An 18,966-nucleotide genomic window follows, 5' to 3' on the forward strand; every position below is an offset into this window, starting at 1 on the left:
GAGTTCACTGCTGTCTCTGCACAAACGTCTATTGATTTCTTTCTCCGACATCTCACTGATTATAGATGAGGTATCAGTAGCGAAAATATCGAAGGTTGAAAAGGATTACAAGCTTTTTGTCGAGGAATACATCTTTAATTTTGAGGGTAAGTAGTTGTTTTTATACAAGTTAGCGAGGCTTCCAATTCAGTTAGGTTAGCTACCGCTAACTAGCGAGCTTGCTAACTTAGATAGACAACAGTACGTCAAGTAATGCTAAGTAGCTGTTTAGTTAATGTTTTCTTTTCTGTTTTAACAATTACTGTAGCTACTGCCCAGGATCTGATGTGCTTATTTAAGGCTTTGAGTTGGATAGAAGACAGAACTGTTTTACCCTTGTATATACAGTTTCAAACACAGTGCAGGTGGTTTAGGAAAGTTAATCGACAGGGAGAAAAAAAATATTAAACCACATTTAACCCTAGTTATCTTGTACATAGGTGAAACAGTTCAGGTAAGCCTAAGATGATTCTATGTGTTGATATACCAACCACTTGTAGAATGTGAAGGTCAAGTGTTAATTTGTCCATCATATTAAAATTTTGCTTGGTTTTTAGGAGGTTAACTTATTCAGGTAGATTGTTTAGGGTTAGCCAAGAGGTTAAAGATGTAGTAGTAATTGTGAATGGCTTAAATATAGATATGAACATTTGGTGCTTTTTGTACCGTTTAAAAAATGTTTCTCAGAGCTGACAGTATGTCTGTGCTTTGCATTACAGGTGACTTCATACCACCCAGATCCTGTGGAGGTAATAAAGACATCGTGCAAGTGTTGCCGGGAAGGCCTTTTCCAATCATACTATTGCTCTGCTTTATCAGATTGCCCATTAAAGCACCATGGGCTTTAAAACAGTCCCTCTCCCAGCAGCATGTTCTGTTATAGTTTGTTTTTTGTGGAAATATGGAATTTTCTAAATAAACTTGTATTCTTTGCTTGAATTGTCTTTTTATGTAGCGCAGAGCCAGCAACAAGCAAGAAAACATTTCAGTTCATTGACATTTTGTTTACTGAATCAATCTATTTGTATTGGGTGTCATGGAACTATTTTACATTTTAATTAACTTTAAAAATCAGGATATTTTGGGTAAACATAACATTTTGGTTGTGCTTCAAAAAATGCATAATTTCTGACAACTAGCTATATTGTTTAAACTGTATATTTAGAATATTGTATTTCCTGCAATGGTATGCCTAGTGAATACAGTCGTAACCAAATCATCTATGACTGTCTACAGATAAAACAAATACAAAGCACCTGGGACAAGAGGATTAAAATGTATTTCATTAATTATATTTATAAAACACTCAAATAAAAAAAAATCTAAAAATACAAAAAACAAATGAAGCTCACATGGTAAGTTAAAGCTAAAATATTTAGACAGAATTTTGTACTGAGTCAAGGGAAATTGTGTGGAAAAAGTGGAACTCTTCTTTAGTTGAGCAGAAATGGTTAAGCCTAGGTTGGTCTGCAAGCTGTTTTATTTAATTCTCCAGCTCAATCACTTTTTGCTCCAGCTCCCTTATTCGTGCAGCTGCAGCGTCCACTTTGCCTGCGACAAAAGGGGGGAAAAAAGACATTAGCTTAGTTTTATATTGACAGATATTCTGACAAAATTTAAGTCAAACTCTGAATTGACCTATATTGTACACCAATTATTAATTAGGTAAACTGGTATATTTTACTGTGCTATGTTTAGCTAACAAATACTGGTATTCTTTGGTATAATACATAAACCATACTTGTGCTTGGAAAGTTTTTAAACAACAAATGATATCTCGGACACAAGTCAGTAATTCAGGTAAACATGCCAAATTGACCCTTTATTTAGGTAAATATTGAATATTTAGCCTTTATTTAGGCAAGTTAGACTTCAAATAAGTATTTCAATTTTAAACTTTATTCAGGTACGAATTGTAGGTGTAGACTTTATTCAGGTAAGTATTGCATATTAAGACTTTATTTAAATAAGTATAGCATATTTAGACTTTATTCAGGTATTAATTGTAAGTTTAAACTTTATTCAAGTAAATATTGCATATTAAGACTTTATCCAAATAATTATATCATATTAAGACTTTATTCAGTTATGAATTGTAAGTTTATACGGTTATTCAGTATATATTGTATCTCCAATGTTATTTTGGTAGGTATCCTGTCTTGAGACTATTACTCAGGTAATTATTAATTATTCAAATGGACATTTAGGTAGCTGGCTTGTGTATTTATTGTGTAAATGGATATAAGAGTTGTAAAATTACTCACCAGGAGACGGTGGACGGCAGTAATCGTGCTTGGCTCGGTTAGCATAGCTTCAGGTCCTCCTCGTCTCTCTGTCCCATGGCAGCTTCAGTGTTCAAACCGAGACGAGTACTTGCCTTCTCGTAGGGTGTCAGGCGGTTTTCATATCGACTCCCAAAATTATTCCAGGCGAATCGTGTTGAAACTGATTCCTGGCTCTGTTCCCTCCCGCTTTGACATATAGCTCATCCGGCCTGAAGTGCTGGCTACACGCATATGTACTGCCGCGCAGAACCGTAAATGTGGCATTTTCCTCTCTCCTAATTGCTCTTATCTATTTACCGCGTAAACGTGTGACATTTGGAAAGTCGTGGAAACTCAGGTTTGGTTGTTTGCGTTTGCTGTTTGAGCAGAAAGGCTCGCTGCAGTAGCATTTCCTATGCTGCTCCATTTCGTCTATACGTTCTACACGCGTTGTTTACCCTGCTATTTTTTACTTCCGCATTCCAAACCCGGAAATGTGAAAAGGGCCCATTCTGGTTTTAAAACCATTGGTCATTAGTATTGTGCATTGTTCCTTTCATTTGTTAAAAAACATTATATAAATAATAATGATTTCTTAATCAAAATAATAGGAACAGTAGACATAATCCTAATCCCATTTTTCTGAGATCTTTATCTTTATATAAAAAAGATTTTGTGTAAAAAACTTTATCAGTGTGTTTTGTACAGACTATAGACCTTTTTTCTTATTCTAAAAAAAATATGTATATTTTAACTTATAACTCACCCTGACCTTATTATGTCCTAATTCTATTCTAACTCTGAACTAATTCTAACCTAATCTTGAATCTGAAATCTAATCTAAAATTTAATTATAAATTTTTATAAAATTTAGTCTGAATTTTATGAAATTTAATAAGAAATGTATTAAATATAATCTGAAATTTAATCTTGAATCTGAAATCTAATCTGAAATTTAATCTGAATTTTATTAATTTAATCTGAACTTCATGAAATTTAATCTGAATCTTGAAAGAACTTAATGAGCATGTTTTGTACAGACTATAGACCTTTTTTTCTTATTCTAACTTGTGTAAAAAGAATATGTATATTTTAACTTTTAAATCACCCTGATCCTGTTACATCCTAATTCTAACCTAACTCTACACTAATTCTAACCCAATCTTGAATCTGAAATCTAATCTGAAATTTAATCTGAATCTTGAAAGAACTTAATGAGCATGTTTTGCGTAGACTATAACATTTTTTCCCCTATTCTAACTTGTAAAACTAAATTGTAGCTTTTGTAAAGAGAGGTAGAATATGTGCATGTATATTTTAACTCATCCTGACCTAATTTTATCCTAACTCTAAACTATTTCTAACCTAATCTTGATTCTAACCTCATAATAAAGAGACTAAAACTTTATTTAGCACAATATTTGCAAATTTACTATATTTATACGTATAAATGAAGGTTTATTGAATAAAGCGCTGAATATTTTAACATGGATACTGAAATTACACAAAATACACAGAGATCAGAGACCCGTAATTACAGGACTGAATGTTCTCTGGTTATTTTACTGATCCTGGATCAGTCTGAAGCCTCAGCGGGACGAGAGAACAGATCAGAGATATAACTGTATCAGTGCTGCAGAACAAAACCTCGTATTTCCACACAGGTAACAAAACACTTTTAACTTTTAGCTTTTCATTTAGATTTCCAAGCTTTCTAGAGTTTTCTACTATATATACATATATATATATATGTATATATATATATATATATATATATATATATATATATATACACACATACAGTTTGGTAATGTATCCAGTAGCAGTCAAAAATTTGGACACACTTTTTTCTTTTCTCTTTTTTCTTTTTTTTTCTTTTCTTTTCTCTTTTCCTCTTTGTTCTTTTTTTTTCTTTTCTTTTATCTTTTTTCACATTTTTCATTTTTTCCATTTTTTCTCTTCTCTTTTTCCTTTTTTCTCTTTTTTTCTCTTTTCTTTTCTCTTTTTTTATTTTTCTTTTGTTTTCTATCATCGTTTTTCTTGTTTTCCGTTACTTTTTTCTGTTTTCATTTTCCATGTTCCTTCCTCTTTTCTTTTTTCTCTTTTCTTCTTTTTTCCTTTCCTTTCCTTTCCTTTCCTTTTCACTTTTCTTTTTTCTTTTCTAATTTTTATGTTTCGTCCCTTTTCTCTTTTCTTTTCTTTTTTTCCCTTTTTCTTTCCTCTTTTTTCCTCTTTTTCCCTTTTCTTTTCACTTTTTTCTTTCTCTTTTCTTTTTCTTTCATCTTTTCTTTTTTTTTTTTTTTTATTTTATTTCTAATTTTTCCCATTTTCTCCCCAATTTACACGGCCAGTTACCCTCTACAAAGGTGTGACAGAAAGAACTGGCTTGTCTTTCACGTTTTTCTCTTTTTTTTTTTTTTTTTTTTTTAAAGTGTTAAACAAACAAAAATGCTCTTATCTGGGGAGCTGTTTGTTATCTTGTGGTTTCTGAGGCTGGTAACTCTAGTGAACTTATCCTGTACAACAGAGGAAACTCTTACTCTTCCTTTTCTGAAGCGGTCATGATGAGTGCCAGTTCCATCATTGTAATGTTTTTGCTATATACACAGTACCAGTCAAAGGTGTGGACACACCTTAAATTCAGTGGGGTTTTTTTTTCATTATTTTAAAATGTTCTATATTCTAGATTAATACTAAACATATTAAAAACATATGGAATTATTAAGTAAACAAAAGTGTTAAACAAACCAGAATATGTTTTATATTTTAGATTCTTCAAAGTATCTCCTCTTGTTTAGATAATCAGTTTTGAACATCTGTGCTGGATTTTCTCAGTCAGTTTTATGAGGTAGAGTCTCCTGGAATTCAGGCTTTCAGTTAACAGCTGTGCTGAACTCATCAAGAGTTAATTACTTGAATTTCTTGTCTCTTAATAAAGTGTTTGAGAGCATCAGTTAAAGTAAAGTAGTGAAGAGGTAGAGTTACAGGTATACAGTGAATAGTGAATATTTGAGTAATGTTCTAATCCAGATTATGAGAAGCAAGTAGAAAAAAGACCATCAAAAACGTTATAATGGTGGAACTGGCACTCATCAGGACCAGCTCTGGTTTGTTTAACATTTTTAAGTTACTACAGGATTCCTTATGTGGTCCTTTATAGTCTGGGTGATCTGGATGTCTGGATGAATCTTTGCTTAAGACTGGAATTTTTCTTACCCATCATCCCTTGCGGTCCACAGGGTGCCTCAGGCAGGTGTGAACTCTGATTGGCCGAGCTCCATCCATTTCACCTTCCAGCTGTACCGCTTCCCTCCCGTCACCAGCCAGAACCTGCGGCTCCTTCAGCCCGAACCCGGAGCCCGGCCTGATTACCCCGCCATCCTCTCGCTCATCAACAGAGACGGGACCCTCAGCTCAGGTGAGATTACCTTCCAAACACGTCCCCTCCGGCACTGCGTTTATATATTTATATATATATATATATTTATATATCTGTGTATCTCTGCGGGAAGATCCTGTCAGGAATTATCTTGTCATGTCGGTGCTGGATGGAATTGGACGGGTTATATTTTAAACATCTGGTGCTGGCAACCGTCTCCAGTCATTTGTCCTATTTATAATCGCTGTTATTTTATTAAATAATAATGTTATATATACATTACACACTGCCATATGCAGTTTATAACATATATAATATAATAATATATATATATATATATATATATATATATATATATATATATATATATATATATATATAACATAAGAAAGGTCTCACTTTAGATTGTGTAGTTACACATTAACAATTAACAAATGTATTATCTTTTTTCTTTTCTTTTTTCCTCTTTTTCTGATTTTCCCCTTACCGTTTTTCTTTTCTCTGCTTTTCTTTTCTTCTATTCTTTTTAATCTTTTTTTTTTCAATTTTTTCGTTTTTTTTTCTCCATTTTTTTTTTGCCATTTTTCTTTAACTGGTCACCCCTCTACAAAGGTGAGAGAGAGAGGACTGGTTTGACTGGGGTTTATATAGCTGGTTAGTGCTAATCACCACCGTGGATTCTGGGAGTTGGAGTTTTGAGATCCAACTCTACAACTTTACAATTACATGTCTTCCCTTATGTGTGTAAACAGAACTGGTCTCAACTGTTTAAACACCTATCTATCTCAATAGTACTTGGCTGGTGGTGTTTTTCCTCCATAGACTAATTCTAACCATTTGTTTCTTAGTTCTGAATTACTGGGTAAAGTATATAAACACTGATGTGTTATTCGCACTAATTACACAGGAATTAACTGCATGCTGTTCCTAGCGCTGTTAGCTCCTCCTATCTGACGAGACACAGAGGTGGGCGGGGCCATGAATACCAATTCACAGGTGCTTTTCCTGTTCGACTCGTTTTTCTAAAAATGTTCTTTTACTAGCTGCTGCAGAGTTTCACATGATGAGTTTCATCATGTGCAGCGTCATAAACAACTCAGGCCTGCTGTGTTTCACAAAGAACAAGTTTTTAGTAAAATGTGTTTTGGGGAGGGGGGTGTAATGCACTATAGGACTCTGTGGGCGTGGCCTAAGCTTGTGTTCTTAATGGCTTTTTTTAATTTTACTTTTATACTTTAAGTAGTTTTGAATCCAGTACTTTTACACTTTTACTTAAAGAGTAAATAGCTTGAGTTGATACTTCAGTATATCAGCTAAGAAAATTGGTTATTGTGCCAGGGCTAGTTCTCTCTCTTTCTCTCTCTCATTCTCTCTGTCTCTCTCTCTCTCTCTCTCTCTCTCTCTCTCTCTCTCTCTCTCCGTGGTGTTATCTCTGCCCGCTGGGTGAGGTAATGGTGCGAGCAGTGAGGGGCGATGGAGGACGGATGCAGGCAGCAGGACAGAGTCAGAGGAAGTGGGATGGGGTGATGGAGATGGAGGGATGGAGGGGGGAGAGGGAGGGATGGGGGGGGGGGGTGGGTGGAGATTGAGGGCCGGGGTTGTGAGGGGGTTACTCAGCCGTTAAACATGCTCTTACTTGCAGCCCCCTGTCTGAGACGCTCTTTCAGCCGACATGATCTGATCCATAAAAGATAGATATTTCCACTACCAGCAGAGCAGTGTTATCCCCCAGTGCTCCTCTACACTCTCAGCCTGCACTGTTCACTATTATACACTACTGTTCACAGAGACACTCTACAGCCTAATGATTCACACAAGCCACCGAACACTGATTAAATATAAAGATTTAAATGTCCTGCATTGTTTAAACAGCTTTACTCAGCCATCTTTATGAGGTAGAGTCACCTGGAATTCAGGCTTTCAGTTAACAGCTGTGCTGAACTCATCAAGAGTTAATTACTTGAATTTCTTGTCTCTTAATAAAGTGTTTGAGAGCATCAGTTAAAGTAAAGTAGTGAAGAGGTAGAGATTGAGATGCAACAACTACTTAATTAAGTAAAGATGAAATTTGAAGGTATTCTCAAGTGCAGTCACTGCAAAAAAGACCATCAAAAACATTATGGTGATGAAACTGGCTCTCATCAAGGCCAAGGTTGGTTTGGTTTGATTTTTTTACCTTAGTAAATAAATAATCATATATATATATATATATATATATATATATATATATATATATATATATATATATATATATATATATATATATATATATATATATCATAACAACTGCTTTCATATTACTGCTAATCTTTTACATACATCCATGCTGCTAAAGTTTCATGTTTCATGTTGCTGATACATCCCTACTTCCCTACTATCCTCTTTAAATTATGTATACAGTATTTATCTTATCTATTTAATTTATATTCTATTTTATTTATATCTCATTCTTATTTAGTTTTATTTTATCTACATAACAATAGTGTGTGTGTGTGTCACAGGTTGTCCTGGGCTGCAGCTTCAGTACCGAGCGGATCCATCGTTTCTGAAGCCGGGGGAGAGGGCGTGGTTTCTGAGGTACCTGGCGCTTCATTCGCTGCAGATAGACGTGTGGGACAGTGATTCGCTGCTGCTGATTGGTTCTGCTGCTGTGGAGCTGAAGGTATTAAAGAGGACCCCCCCCCCCCCCACACACACACACACACACTCCAGCAAGAACATAGCATAGCATATATTAATTAATATATATTTACATTCTACTACAATACATTCATTTACAGTCAGCATATATGCAGCTGAAACACTAGTGATCAGCCTAGTGCAAAATACCAAATTATATTATCAACCATAACATTTTAATATTTTAACATTATAGTCATTATAGCTTTTAGAAAAATGTGTTTTGGGGGTGGGTAGTGCACGATTACTTTAAAAAAATCAATATATTTACACTTTTACTTAAAGAGTAAAAAGCTTGAATTGATTCTTCTTCAACTTCTACAGAATTATTTTATCTAAAATATACTTCTACCTGCAGAGTAATGAATAGAGATACTTTTTACACCTTTGCTTCTATTTAAAATGAATCGGAGAAGTTTGTACAGTTTCAGGAACATCGGTTTTGTTTTTAGATCAGGTCTGTTTTATTTCAAAACCTAAGTTTTTTGGATGCACATAGGGGTGCACTTTTTGGCAGGGGTGCCAATTTGGCACAACACCTATTTTTCATGCAATCCGTTCAGATTGGATTTGCCTGTCTGAACATCACAAATGTATAGTGTAGTACAGTATCTACAGTATATGGGTTGCTGAGTCAGTAGTCCAGACTATCAGAACTTTAATCTGCACATAATCTACAGTAAATAAGCAAAATATCAGATGCAGATTGGCAGTCTAAACACAGCGAGGCTTATTGACGAGTCAGGCAGGTTTAACCCTTAAAACCCTACAGACGGATTTTAAGTCCAAAATCTCACCTTGTGTTCTCAGCTTAATTACTCAGGAATCCATTCACCCATAAACATAATCCATATATGGTTAAAAAGGGCGGAGCTTACTCTTTCTAAAAATAGTGATCACATCCCAGTGAGGTAAAGCTAAATCTACAAGAAACCCATTGAGAAAAACACCTAAAAAAGTGAAAAATCTCCTTCCCCAACCAATATTATTTACCTTTAGTGCTTCAAACATATTTATATGATGTTTCAAACCAAATAATATCAGTAAATAAAGACTCAAAAGTGTTCACAGAAAAAGTGTGAAACTACCTGCTTTCATCAAACTAAAGCTAGGTATGGTGTGCGCACTACTTTATAAAGTTTTTATTTTACTTGCACCTTTTTACTAAGTAGGTGTTTTGCACTAAACATTTTTTTTACATTTATTTAGACTAAAAAAAGTTTATATTTTTATAGTATATAGTTTTCTTTGTGTGTCCTGATACTGAAAATACTGAAAGGTATAGGCTGCTCTGAGGGTCAGGTTTTTAGTATCTACATGTATCCTAGAGGTGTGATTATTGATTATCAAAAAAAAAAAAAAAACTCCGCCTGATGCTGTTTCTCCATGTATTTTATCAAAGTAATAATTAATAAGCCATGTAATGAACTCAAATCATCAATATTCTTATGCTTTCTTATAACTCTTAAACACTCTAGTCTGACCATTTTTGAAAAGATGAGATCTTAGGTGTGAATATATTTAAAGTTTATACATTCAATAATAAGTAAAATTTTGAGCAAAACATGATCAGTTCCAGGAAAATAGAACAATTCTGCTTCCTTTTACATTTTAAATGATGATATTTTTGAGCAGCCGTATCTCTTCTGGAGTAAAAGAGATCAGGGCATGTGTCTGTCTGATATAATTACTGTGTTATAACACCTGAAATAGGAGCTGAAAACAAAAACGGAGACAAAAAAAACACACTAAAACAGCCTAGAGTTCAAAGGGTTAAACCGTTGAGGATGATCAGGAGTCTGAGAGTTGCTCGTCTCGGTCTCGTCATACTGCAGCAGCTGTTAGAGGGTCCGGGCAGGTTTGTACGGCGAGTCCCTCTCCGCTATGAATGTTTTATGTCTGATCTCGGTGCAGGTGAGTCGGGACAGTGATCTGCTGCAGAATTGATGAGCTGTGGATTTGAGAGCGTGTGGGTAATGGTTTTAAACAGTTGTAGCTCTCGCGCAGTCGTCTCGGACTCTCGGACCGGACTCGCCGGGGGTTGGCGGCGTGCCCGGCGCCACTGTTCTCTTCAGTAAGTCATCTGTTAAACAGCAGATGTTGAATAAAGGTTAAAAAATAGCAGATACAGAAACAAAGCGCGAGAGGAGACCTCCGCGTCGCCCACCGGCCGACTGATGACCTTTCCCCGTCACAGTGCAGCAGATCACCCGCCGATAAACCCAACGCCCGCCTGTCAGCACAGCGTGGCATTTGTCAGCCGGTCGTGGCGTGGGCACATGGGCTGTGTGTGTGTGGTGTTGCGTTTGTTTGTCTGCTTGTTTGTTTGTTTGTTGTTGACAATTCTAATCTCTAATCAGCAGCCAGATGGAGGAAGCGTGACCCCGGTCTAACTCAGCTTAATTGAGTTCTTGAATCATTCTGAGAGACGCGTTTTATTCAGATTTATTACAGTATACAGCAATGTAATAGCACAATAATCAATCTCAACAAACAAACAAACAAAAATACATTTGAACAGTCAGAAAAAAAATTATCAACTCAACAAGGGGTCAAAATGATAAATTATATATAATGTTACATGCCTTACTGGATTTTTGCCAGCTGTAAAGTTTTGGTGGAGGAGGGATCATGCAATTGGGTCATTTTTTTTTTCTTCTAAGAAAGGATTGGGGGGAAAAATCAGTGTCAAGCGATCACTGAAAGTAAAAATTGTTGGCTGTCTAATTTAATTTAGGAAAATATTTTAGTGATCTATAGGAGAGTCGTCAACCGCGCACTGTGCAGTTTGATTTAGGGCGTGTCAGTGTGTCTTTGCTATCATAACAACAGGAAAAGTACACCTTTCTCAGCTCGAAATGAGCAAAAGTGATGAACTAATCCTCTTAATTAATCATGGATGTGGTTAATTTTGGGGGAAATTAGAAAACGTGAAAGAGTGTCAGAAATCAGACTTGCCTTTAACTCCCTTTAAGAGTCAGGTGAGCTCTGACTTTGGTTCTTTGGTGGATTGCTATTTTAACGGTGCAGCTACCTGCATGTGTCCAACAAACGCTTCTCAGCAGAGGAAACTGAGCTTTGTTAGAAGATTTATTAGAAGATAAGTGTGTGTGCACGCACTTTATATTCCTATTGCTGCAGAATATACTCTGATTGTCAGGTTGTCAGATACTCCTTGACAGATTTCCAGATATTATTCCAATTACACAAATCGGTGTGCACTGTTTAGCAGTATACAGCAATAGAGCATATTATTCAATCTTAACAAACAAACAAAAAGTCAGAAACGGTCAGAAACAACTGGTACTTTTGGCAGTCTGCCAAGTCCTGCTGGAAAAGGAAATATATTTATTATCAAGTCTAAAGTCAGTGCAGTTTTGTTTTCCCGGAAAATCTTACAGCACTTCACGCTTCCCTCTGCTACTGACAACTTTTATGGAGATGCAGATTTCATTTTCCAGCAGGACTTGGCACACTGCCCACACTGACAAAAAGTACCAATTGGTCTTATTATATAATATTCTAACTTTTCTGAGGCTCTTTTCTGTTTTTTTTTTTATTTTTTTATTATTGGCTGTTAGCTTCATAACCATTAACAATAAAATAAATAAATCCTTAAAATAGATCACTCTGTGTTTAATACATCTATATAATATATGAGTTTCAGATTTTCAACTGAATTACTGAAATAAAGTAACTTTTCAATTAAATTCTGAAGTTTTAACACTCAGTTCATGCAATAAATAATAATTCAGTGTGATTTTTTTTTCTCTGTTCTTTTTGTAGGTGAGAAAACTTGCAAAATTAGCAGCATATCAAATGTTTATTTTCTCCACTGTAAAAAAGTGAAAGATATTTAACCAGACCAACTCTGTGTTGATGCCTACGGATGCAGAATCTGATGTCGTTCAGAGTGAAGGACTCCTGTAGATGTGTAATGTGAATGTGGGTGTTCCGATACTTTTGTCCGTATATTGCATTAGAAACATCTGGAACAGGAAATGATGACACATCAGATTATTTTATTAATTTGTTGTTGTTTTCCTGCCCGTATCGTGATGTGGGTGCTCTCGGCTGATGGGCAGGGCAGCGTCGGGCAGCAGATGGTAGTATGGTAGCTTCAGTCAGTAATTATAAATCTGTGAAGTGTTTCTTTATGGTGGCATTTCTCATAAAATCGCACAACAAGCACTCCCCGAGAGCAAATGAGTCACGGCCCAGTTCTGGCCCACTTCCACCCTCATCTGGCCCACTTACAGCTGTAGGAATAACAGCACTGAATTCTGGGACTCGTAACACAGCACAGATATCTACAGCCCGGCTCAGAATAGAGCTGCTGTTTAACCCTTTGAACTCTCGGCTGTTTTAGTGTGTTTTTTGTCTCCGTTTTTGTTTTCAGTTCCTCTTTCAGGTCTTATAACACAGTAATTATATCAGACAGACACATGCCCTGATCTCTTTTACTCCAGAAGACATACGGCTGCTCAAAAATATCATCATTTAAAATGTAAAAGGAAGCAGAATTGTTCTATTTTCCTGGAACTGATCATGTTTTGCTCAAAATTTTACTTATTATTGAATGTATAAACTTTAAATATATTCACACCTAAGATCTCATCTTTTCAGAAATGGTTAGACTAGAGTGTTTATGAGTTACAAGAATAGCACAATAATATTGATGATTTGAGTTCATTACATGGTTTATTAATTATTACTTTGATAAAATACATGGAGAAACAGCATCAGGCGGAGTTATTATTTATTTTTTTCTTGATAATCAATAATCACACCTCTAGGATACATGAAGATACTAAAAACCTGACACTCAGAGCAGCCTATACCTTTCAGTATTTTAATCAGGACACACAAAGAAAACTACAATATATACAAAAATATAAACTTTTTTTTAGTCTAAATAAATAAAAATTTAGTTTATTGCAAAAATAACTATTTAGTAAAAATGTGTAGGTAAAATAAAAACGATATAAAGTAGTGCGCACACCATACCTAGCTTTAGTTTGAGTAAAGCAGGTAGTTTCACACTTTTGAGTCTTTATTTACTGATATTATTATTTGGTTTGAAACATCATATAAATATGTTTGAAGCACTAAATGTAAATAATATTGGTTGGGGAAGGAGATTTTTCACTTTTTTAGGTGTTTTTTTCTCAATGGGTTTCTTGTAGATTTAGCTTTACCGCACTGGGATGTGATCACTATTTTTAGAAAGAGTAAGCTCCGCCCTTTCTAACCATATATGGATTATGTTGATGTGTAAAGGGATTTCTGAGTAATTAAGCTGAGAAACACAAGGTGAGATTTTGGATGGAAACTTTATCCGTAGGGTTTAAAGGGTTAAACATTTCACTCTGTAGACTGACTGCATGTAAGCCAGAGTTCATATGTGTGGTTCAGGATAGACCCTAAATTTAGCTAAAACATCTGGGCTTCAGTTTATATATCCACAACTGAGCTGTAAAAGTGCCTTAAAGGTCTGAACTCTGGTGTAAAATGGACTTTTGTTGTAGTAAAACATGATAAAAGGTATTTATCTTTGTTAAGTTGCTCACCTCTGCTCTCCTGCAGCTTTCTGAGATACAGTAATTTTGTGCTTTTTGCTCAGCACTCTGTACAACGACTGTATCAGGGGATATTTTGCCACAATAAATCGCTTTTCCACTGTTATCCAGCTCAAAGTAGCTCCAAACCTTCTTGCTAGAATCTGGAGAGCCCTGACATTTAAAACTAAGCATTAATAACTTAAAAAGTGCAGAAGAAGCTTATTAAACACCTCTGCTTACATTCCATAACACTACTAGCTTCAGCTCCGAGCGCCGCCATTACTGTACTGATAATGACATAGACATATATATACATAGACCCCGCATAGCCTGCCTCTAATAAGTACAAAATTACTGAATCTCTGAATGCTGTGGGAGCTATTCAACAAAGGTAAGTACCTTCTATCATGTTTTACCATGACAAAAGTCATTTCTTTAACCCCTTAATTATCTGCTCAATACAGTATTTTATACAGCTCTGGAAAAATAAAGAGATCACTTAAGCTTCTTAATCAGTTTCTCAAATTTTGCTATTTATAGCTATATATTTGAGTATATATTTGAGTTGTTGTTTTATTTTATAAACTACAGACAACATTTCCTAAATTCCATTTATTTGCAAGTTAGAACTTTATTTATAATTCAACCTCTGAGATCAGCAGCATTAATATTAACAGATAGCTTAAAGCTACATGCTAATAAAAGGCAGTACTGTACTGAAACGTCTCACAGCGAACTGAGCAATTTAAAGCAGTTCAGTCAGACAAATTCGGACAGATGTCTTCAACCTGCACATCAGAAGCATCTTCAGCAGTGATTGACATGTTCCTGTCTCCTGTCCTGTCTGACATAGTTCATATCTGTCTGACTGACCGGCGTCCTGCAGTGGGCAGCGGTGAGAGACGGGCGGCGAGACTGGCGTTCAGATCAGATTTCCTGTTATAGAATCAAAACCACAGAAAAAAAAAATACTCAGAAAAGCCCGTTTATTAAAAACACTATGGGCTCTATGGGATTGTGATGTTCATTGCTATCTTACACCTTACTTTTATGGAGATTTCATTTTCCAGCAGGACTTGGCATCCTGTCCACACTGCCAAAAGTACAAATTGCTCTTATATAATATTCTAATTTTCTGACACACTTATTTTCTGGGTTTTCATTGGTTGTAAGCTTCATAATCATCAACAATAAAATAAATAAAGGGTTAAAATAAATGCATTTATATATTAGGCTAATAATATAATAATATTTTTTCATAGAAAGTTTTTTCATAAAAACAATGCTGAAAATCCACTTTTATTACTGTTTAATAAATCAATTTAAGCACTTCACAAAATTAAAATGGTAATTTTTTGAGATGCACGAGTATATTCATGACCAAAAGTGTTGGCACTCCTGAATTATTTACATAAAATGAAGAAATACATATTTCTCCTTTGAGTTTTCAGCACATTCTTTAATAACACAAATATGAGAGCACTTAAAAATGATGAGTTTTTTATTTTATCAAATTGAAAACCTCTGGAATATAATCAAGAGGAAGATGGATGATCACAAGCCATCAAACCACCAAACTGAACTGCTTGAATTTTTGCACCAGGAGTAAAGCAGCATAAAGTTATCCAAAAGCAGTGTGTAAGACTGGTGGAGGAGAACATGATGCCAAGATGCATGAAAAAAAACTGAGATTAAAAACCAATCAGGGTTATTCCACCGAATATTGATTTCTATACTCTTAAAACTTTATGAATATGAACTTATAATGATAATGCTTTTGCTGCAGTTGTTTTCTCTATTGACTCTCCATTATCAGCACATATACTCATTAGTCTAGATGGTATATGTGTTCTCTCTGTGAATATACAGTATTTACAGTATATTCAGCCTCACAGTGTGATCATTAGCTGATTATCTGGGTGATTAGGTGTGTTAAAGTGAGGAAAACACAGATATGGATCAGTAGTGGAGAGCACTGGTGTGGAACTGAACCCAGGCGTATTGAAGCTAATGGATGTATAAATGCTGCAGTCAGTGCATTAATATTCTCTTATTCAGATACTTATGAGTTTTATATCATTTTTTATCTATAGATACTCACTCTAGACTTTAAAAATGAGTATATATATATTCCTTATAAAAGTATAGTCCTTTATTTAACACTTTATTTTAAGATATGTTTTATATTTTAGATTCTTTAAAGTAGCTCCTCTTGTTTAGTTGATCAGTTTTGAACATCTCTGCTGGATTTTCTCAGTCAGGTTTATGAGGTAGAGTCTCCTGGAATTCAGGCTTTCAGTTAACAGCTGTGCTGAACTCATCAAGAGTTAATTACTTGAATTTCTTGTCTCTTAATAAAGTGTTTGAGAGCATCAGTTAAAGTAAAGTAGTGAAGAGGTAGAGTTACAGGTATACAGTGAATAGTGAATATTTGAGTAATGTTCGAATCCAGGTTATGAGAAGCAAGAAAAGTAAAGAAAAAAATTACTTTAAGAAAAAATGAAGGTCAGTCAATCCGAAAAAAATCAAGAATTTCAAGAACTTTGAAAGTATCCTCAAGTGCTCAAGTACAATGATGAAACTGGCTCTCATCAGGACCTTCCCAGGAAAGTAGTTACTTTTTTACACAGGGCCAGGTTGGTTTGGATGTTTATTTTTTTTTGGCTTTAATAAATTAAATCTTTATTTTAAACTGCTTTTTATGTTTTTAGAAATTGGCATTTTGGCTGCATTGTAAGCTCAGTAAAGGCAGACTCAGTAAAGAAAAGTAAAAAATGAAAAAATCAAGAACTTTAAAAGTATCCTCAATTGCAGTCACTGCAAAAACCATGAAAAACATTATAATGATAAAACTGGCACTCATCAGGATAAGTTCATCAGAGTTACCAGCCTCAGAAACTGAGTATTTTGGTTTGTTTAACACTGTTTTTAAGTTACTACATGATTCCTTATGTGTTCCTTCATAATCTGATAGATCACTTCACTATTCATTTACTATGTAGAAAAATATTAATAAATATTTCCATAAATATCTATATATTTAAAACTACCGTATTTTATACAGTATATTCATAATATCACACCTGCACCTGCTTTGAGAGAGAATTCTGTTTCTGGTTTAATTGCAATCAGTTGGGGTCATTTGTATGGAAATAGTTAGATTTCTTAAAGGATGATATTTAACAAACAGATTATATTGTAGAAACTCTGTAATTAAAGAAGAACAGCGACTATTTTTCAGCAGTAGTGCAGCTGCTCAACCGAGATTACTCAGATACACAATTCCGAGAAATTACTTCAATGTACAGCATGTTGTTTCTGAAGAGAAAAATGTATGCTTTTATTTTTAGATTATACTTTACTGAGGTTTTTATCATATTGTATCGTATATGTTTGTATGTACAGTTCTATTCTGAGATTCTTCATGGCTGTGAGTTCTGCTATTGGATGTAAAATACAGAAAGGAGGTTTTTGTTAGTATAGGTTAGAATATCTTAGAATAGTATACCATCATTTCTGTGCTATAAAGCACAATTTTTTGGTGTGGCTTTTTGAATTTTGATCAACTTAAGATATAAAGTGAGGTGGTGAACTTTAATAAATAATAAAATAACATACATTTGTATGTGTAATTAACATTTTAAAAAATCTAATGAATATATTTATTAATCTGGTAGAAAGTATGATTTTCTTGCTAGAAGGTTGCTATAGGATGCCAGTAGGTTGCTAAGAGGTTGCTGTGGTGTTGCTAGGCAGTCGCTATAGGATGCCAGATGGTTGTTAAGAGGTTTTTGTGGTGTTGCTAGGTGGTTACTATGGGATGCCAGATGGATGCTGGGAGGTTGCTATGTGGTTACTAGTGTTGCTAGGTGGTTGCTATAGGATGCCAGATAGTTGCCAGGAGGTTGCCGTAGTGTTGATAGGTGGTTGCTATAGGATGCCAGATAGTTGCCAGGACGTTGCTGTGGTGTTGCTAGGCAGTCGCTATGGGATGCCAGATAGTTGCTAGGAGATTGTTATGGGATGCTAGACGGTTGCCTATCAAAGTGCTTTGTGCAAAGTACTGCTGATTCCAAATGAATCACATGCGTCAACCAAAAATTTGGAAAACATTACCAATCAATATGTGTTTTGCCTTCTGTGTTTCTGCTTTTTAGAAGTAGTTAAAACATTTTTTTTTCTTTTTGTAAAATTTTATGTTTATTTTTCTGGTTTTAGGTCTTTTTATTTGCTTCTTTTTTTTATTTTTATTTTGTTGCTGTTTTATTTTCCTATTTGTTTATGTACAGAACTTTGAGCTCCATTTTAAAGTATAAAAGGTGCTATATAAAAATAATAAAGTGTATTATTATCATTATAATTATTAATGCAGAGAGTAGTAATTGTGGGCAGGTGCAGAGTGGTGACCTGCTGTTGTGTTTTTGTGCAGCACATGTTGCGTCAGGGTCGACCTGCCGTCCAGGTGAGTCACGAGCTGGAGGTCATCACCACAGATTACCTGCAGGACGCCGGTCTGTCCGGAGAGCACGCGGGCCGACACAGCGCCGTCCCCGCCATCAGCGTCTACACCACCGTCAGAGGCCGGCTGCATGTGAGACTCGGCAACGTGGGTAAGAAACGCGTCATTTCTGCTGATTTCTCACTTTTTTATATAGAAAAAAATATTTTATTAGCATTTATTATCCTCATGTTTTAACCTTTTATAAAAAAAAATAACAGCAGGAACACCTCATGGCTGGGGAAATGGCTATATATCCTGTTATATAACAACGTAAAAATGAACTGGGCTCTTAGGTGGCACAACTGTCTAAGCGCTTGCTTTATTTATATAGATTATGTTACAATCCTTCCACCTCAAAATTAAACCTTATTGAGCATCTGTGGGGCATCCTCAAACGGAAGGTGGAGGTGAGAAGTGTTCTGCTGAGAAGCGTTTGTTGGACACATCCAGGTAGCTGCACTGTTAATATAGCAATCCGCCAAAGTCAGAGCTCACCTGACTCTTAAAGGGAATGATGAGCAAGAGACACTCTGATTGGTGTAT

General features: G+C 35.2%; 1 protein-coding gene and 1 long non-coding RNA gene across 5 annotated transcripts in view; both read left to right on the plus strand.

Annotated features, from left to right (window-relative positions):
- nphp4 (nephronophthisis 4) overlaps positions 1–18,966 on the plus strand; it is a 313,994-nt gene that overhangs the window by 241,555 nt on the left and 53,473 nt on the right. For all 4 annotated transcript variants that reach the window (XM_022670986.2, XM_022670983.2, XM_022670984.2 and 1 more), the window contains exons 16-18: positions 5,543–5,721; positions 8,184–8,344; positions 18,352–18,532. In XM_022670986.2, coding sequence (XP_022526707.2) covers positions 5,543–5,721; positions 8,184–8,344; positions 18,352–18,532 — 521 coding nt within the window. The remainder of the gene's footprint in view (positions 1–5,542; positions 5,722–8,183; positions 8,345–18,351; positions 18,533–18,966) is intronic.
- Positions 34–972, plus strand: LOC125806145 (uncharacterized). Its single transcript, XR_007441442.1, has 2 exons — positions 34–146; positions 759–972. It is a non-coding gene; the product is annotated as an uncharacterized LOC125806145 (long non-coding RNA).

The sequence above is a fragment of the Astyanax mexicanus genome, chromosome 12 (assembly GCF_023375975.1).
Source record: "Astyanax mexicanus isolate ESR-SI-001 chromosome 12, AstMex3_surface, whole genome shotgun sequence".
Classification (NCBI taxonomy): Eukaryota; Metazoa; Chordata; class Actinopteri; order Characiformes; family Acestrorhamphidae; genus Astyanax; species Astyanax mexicanus.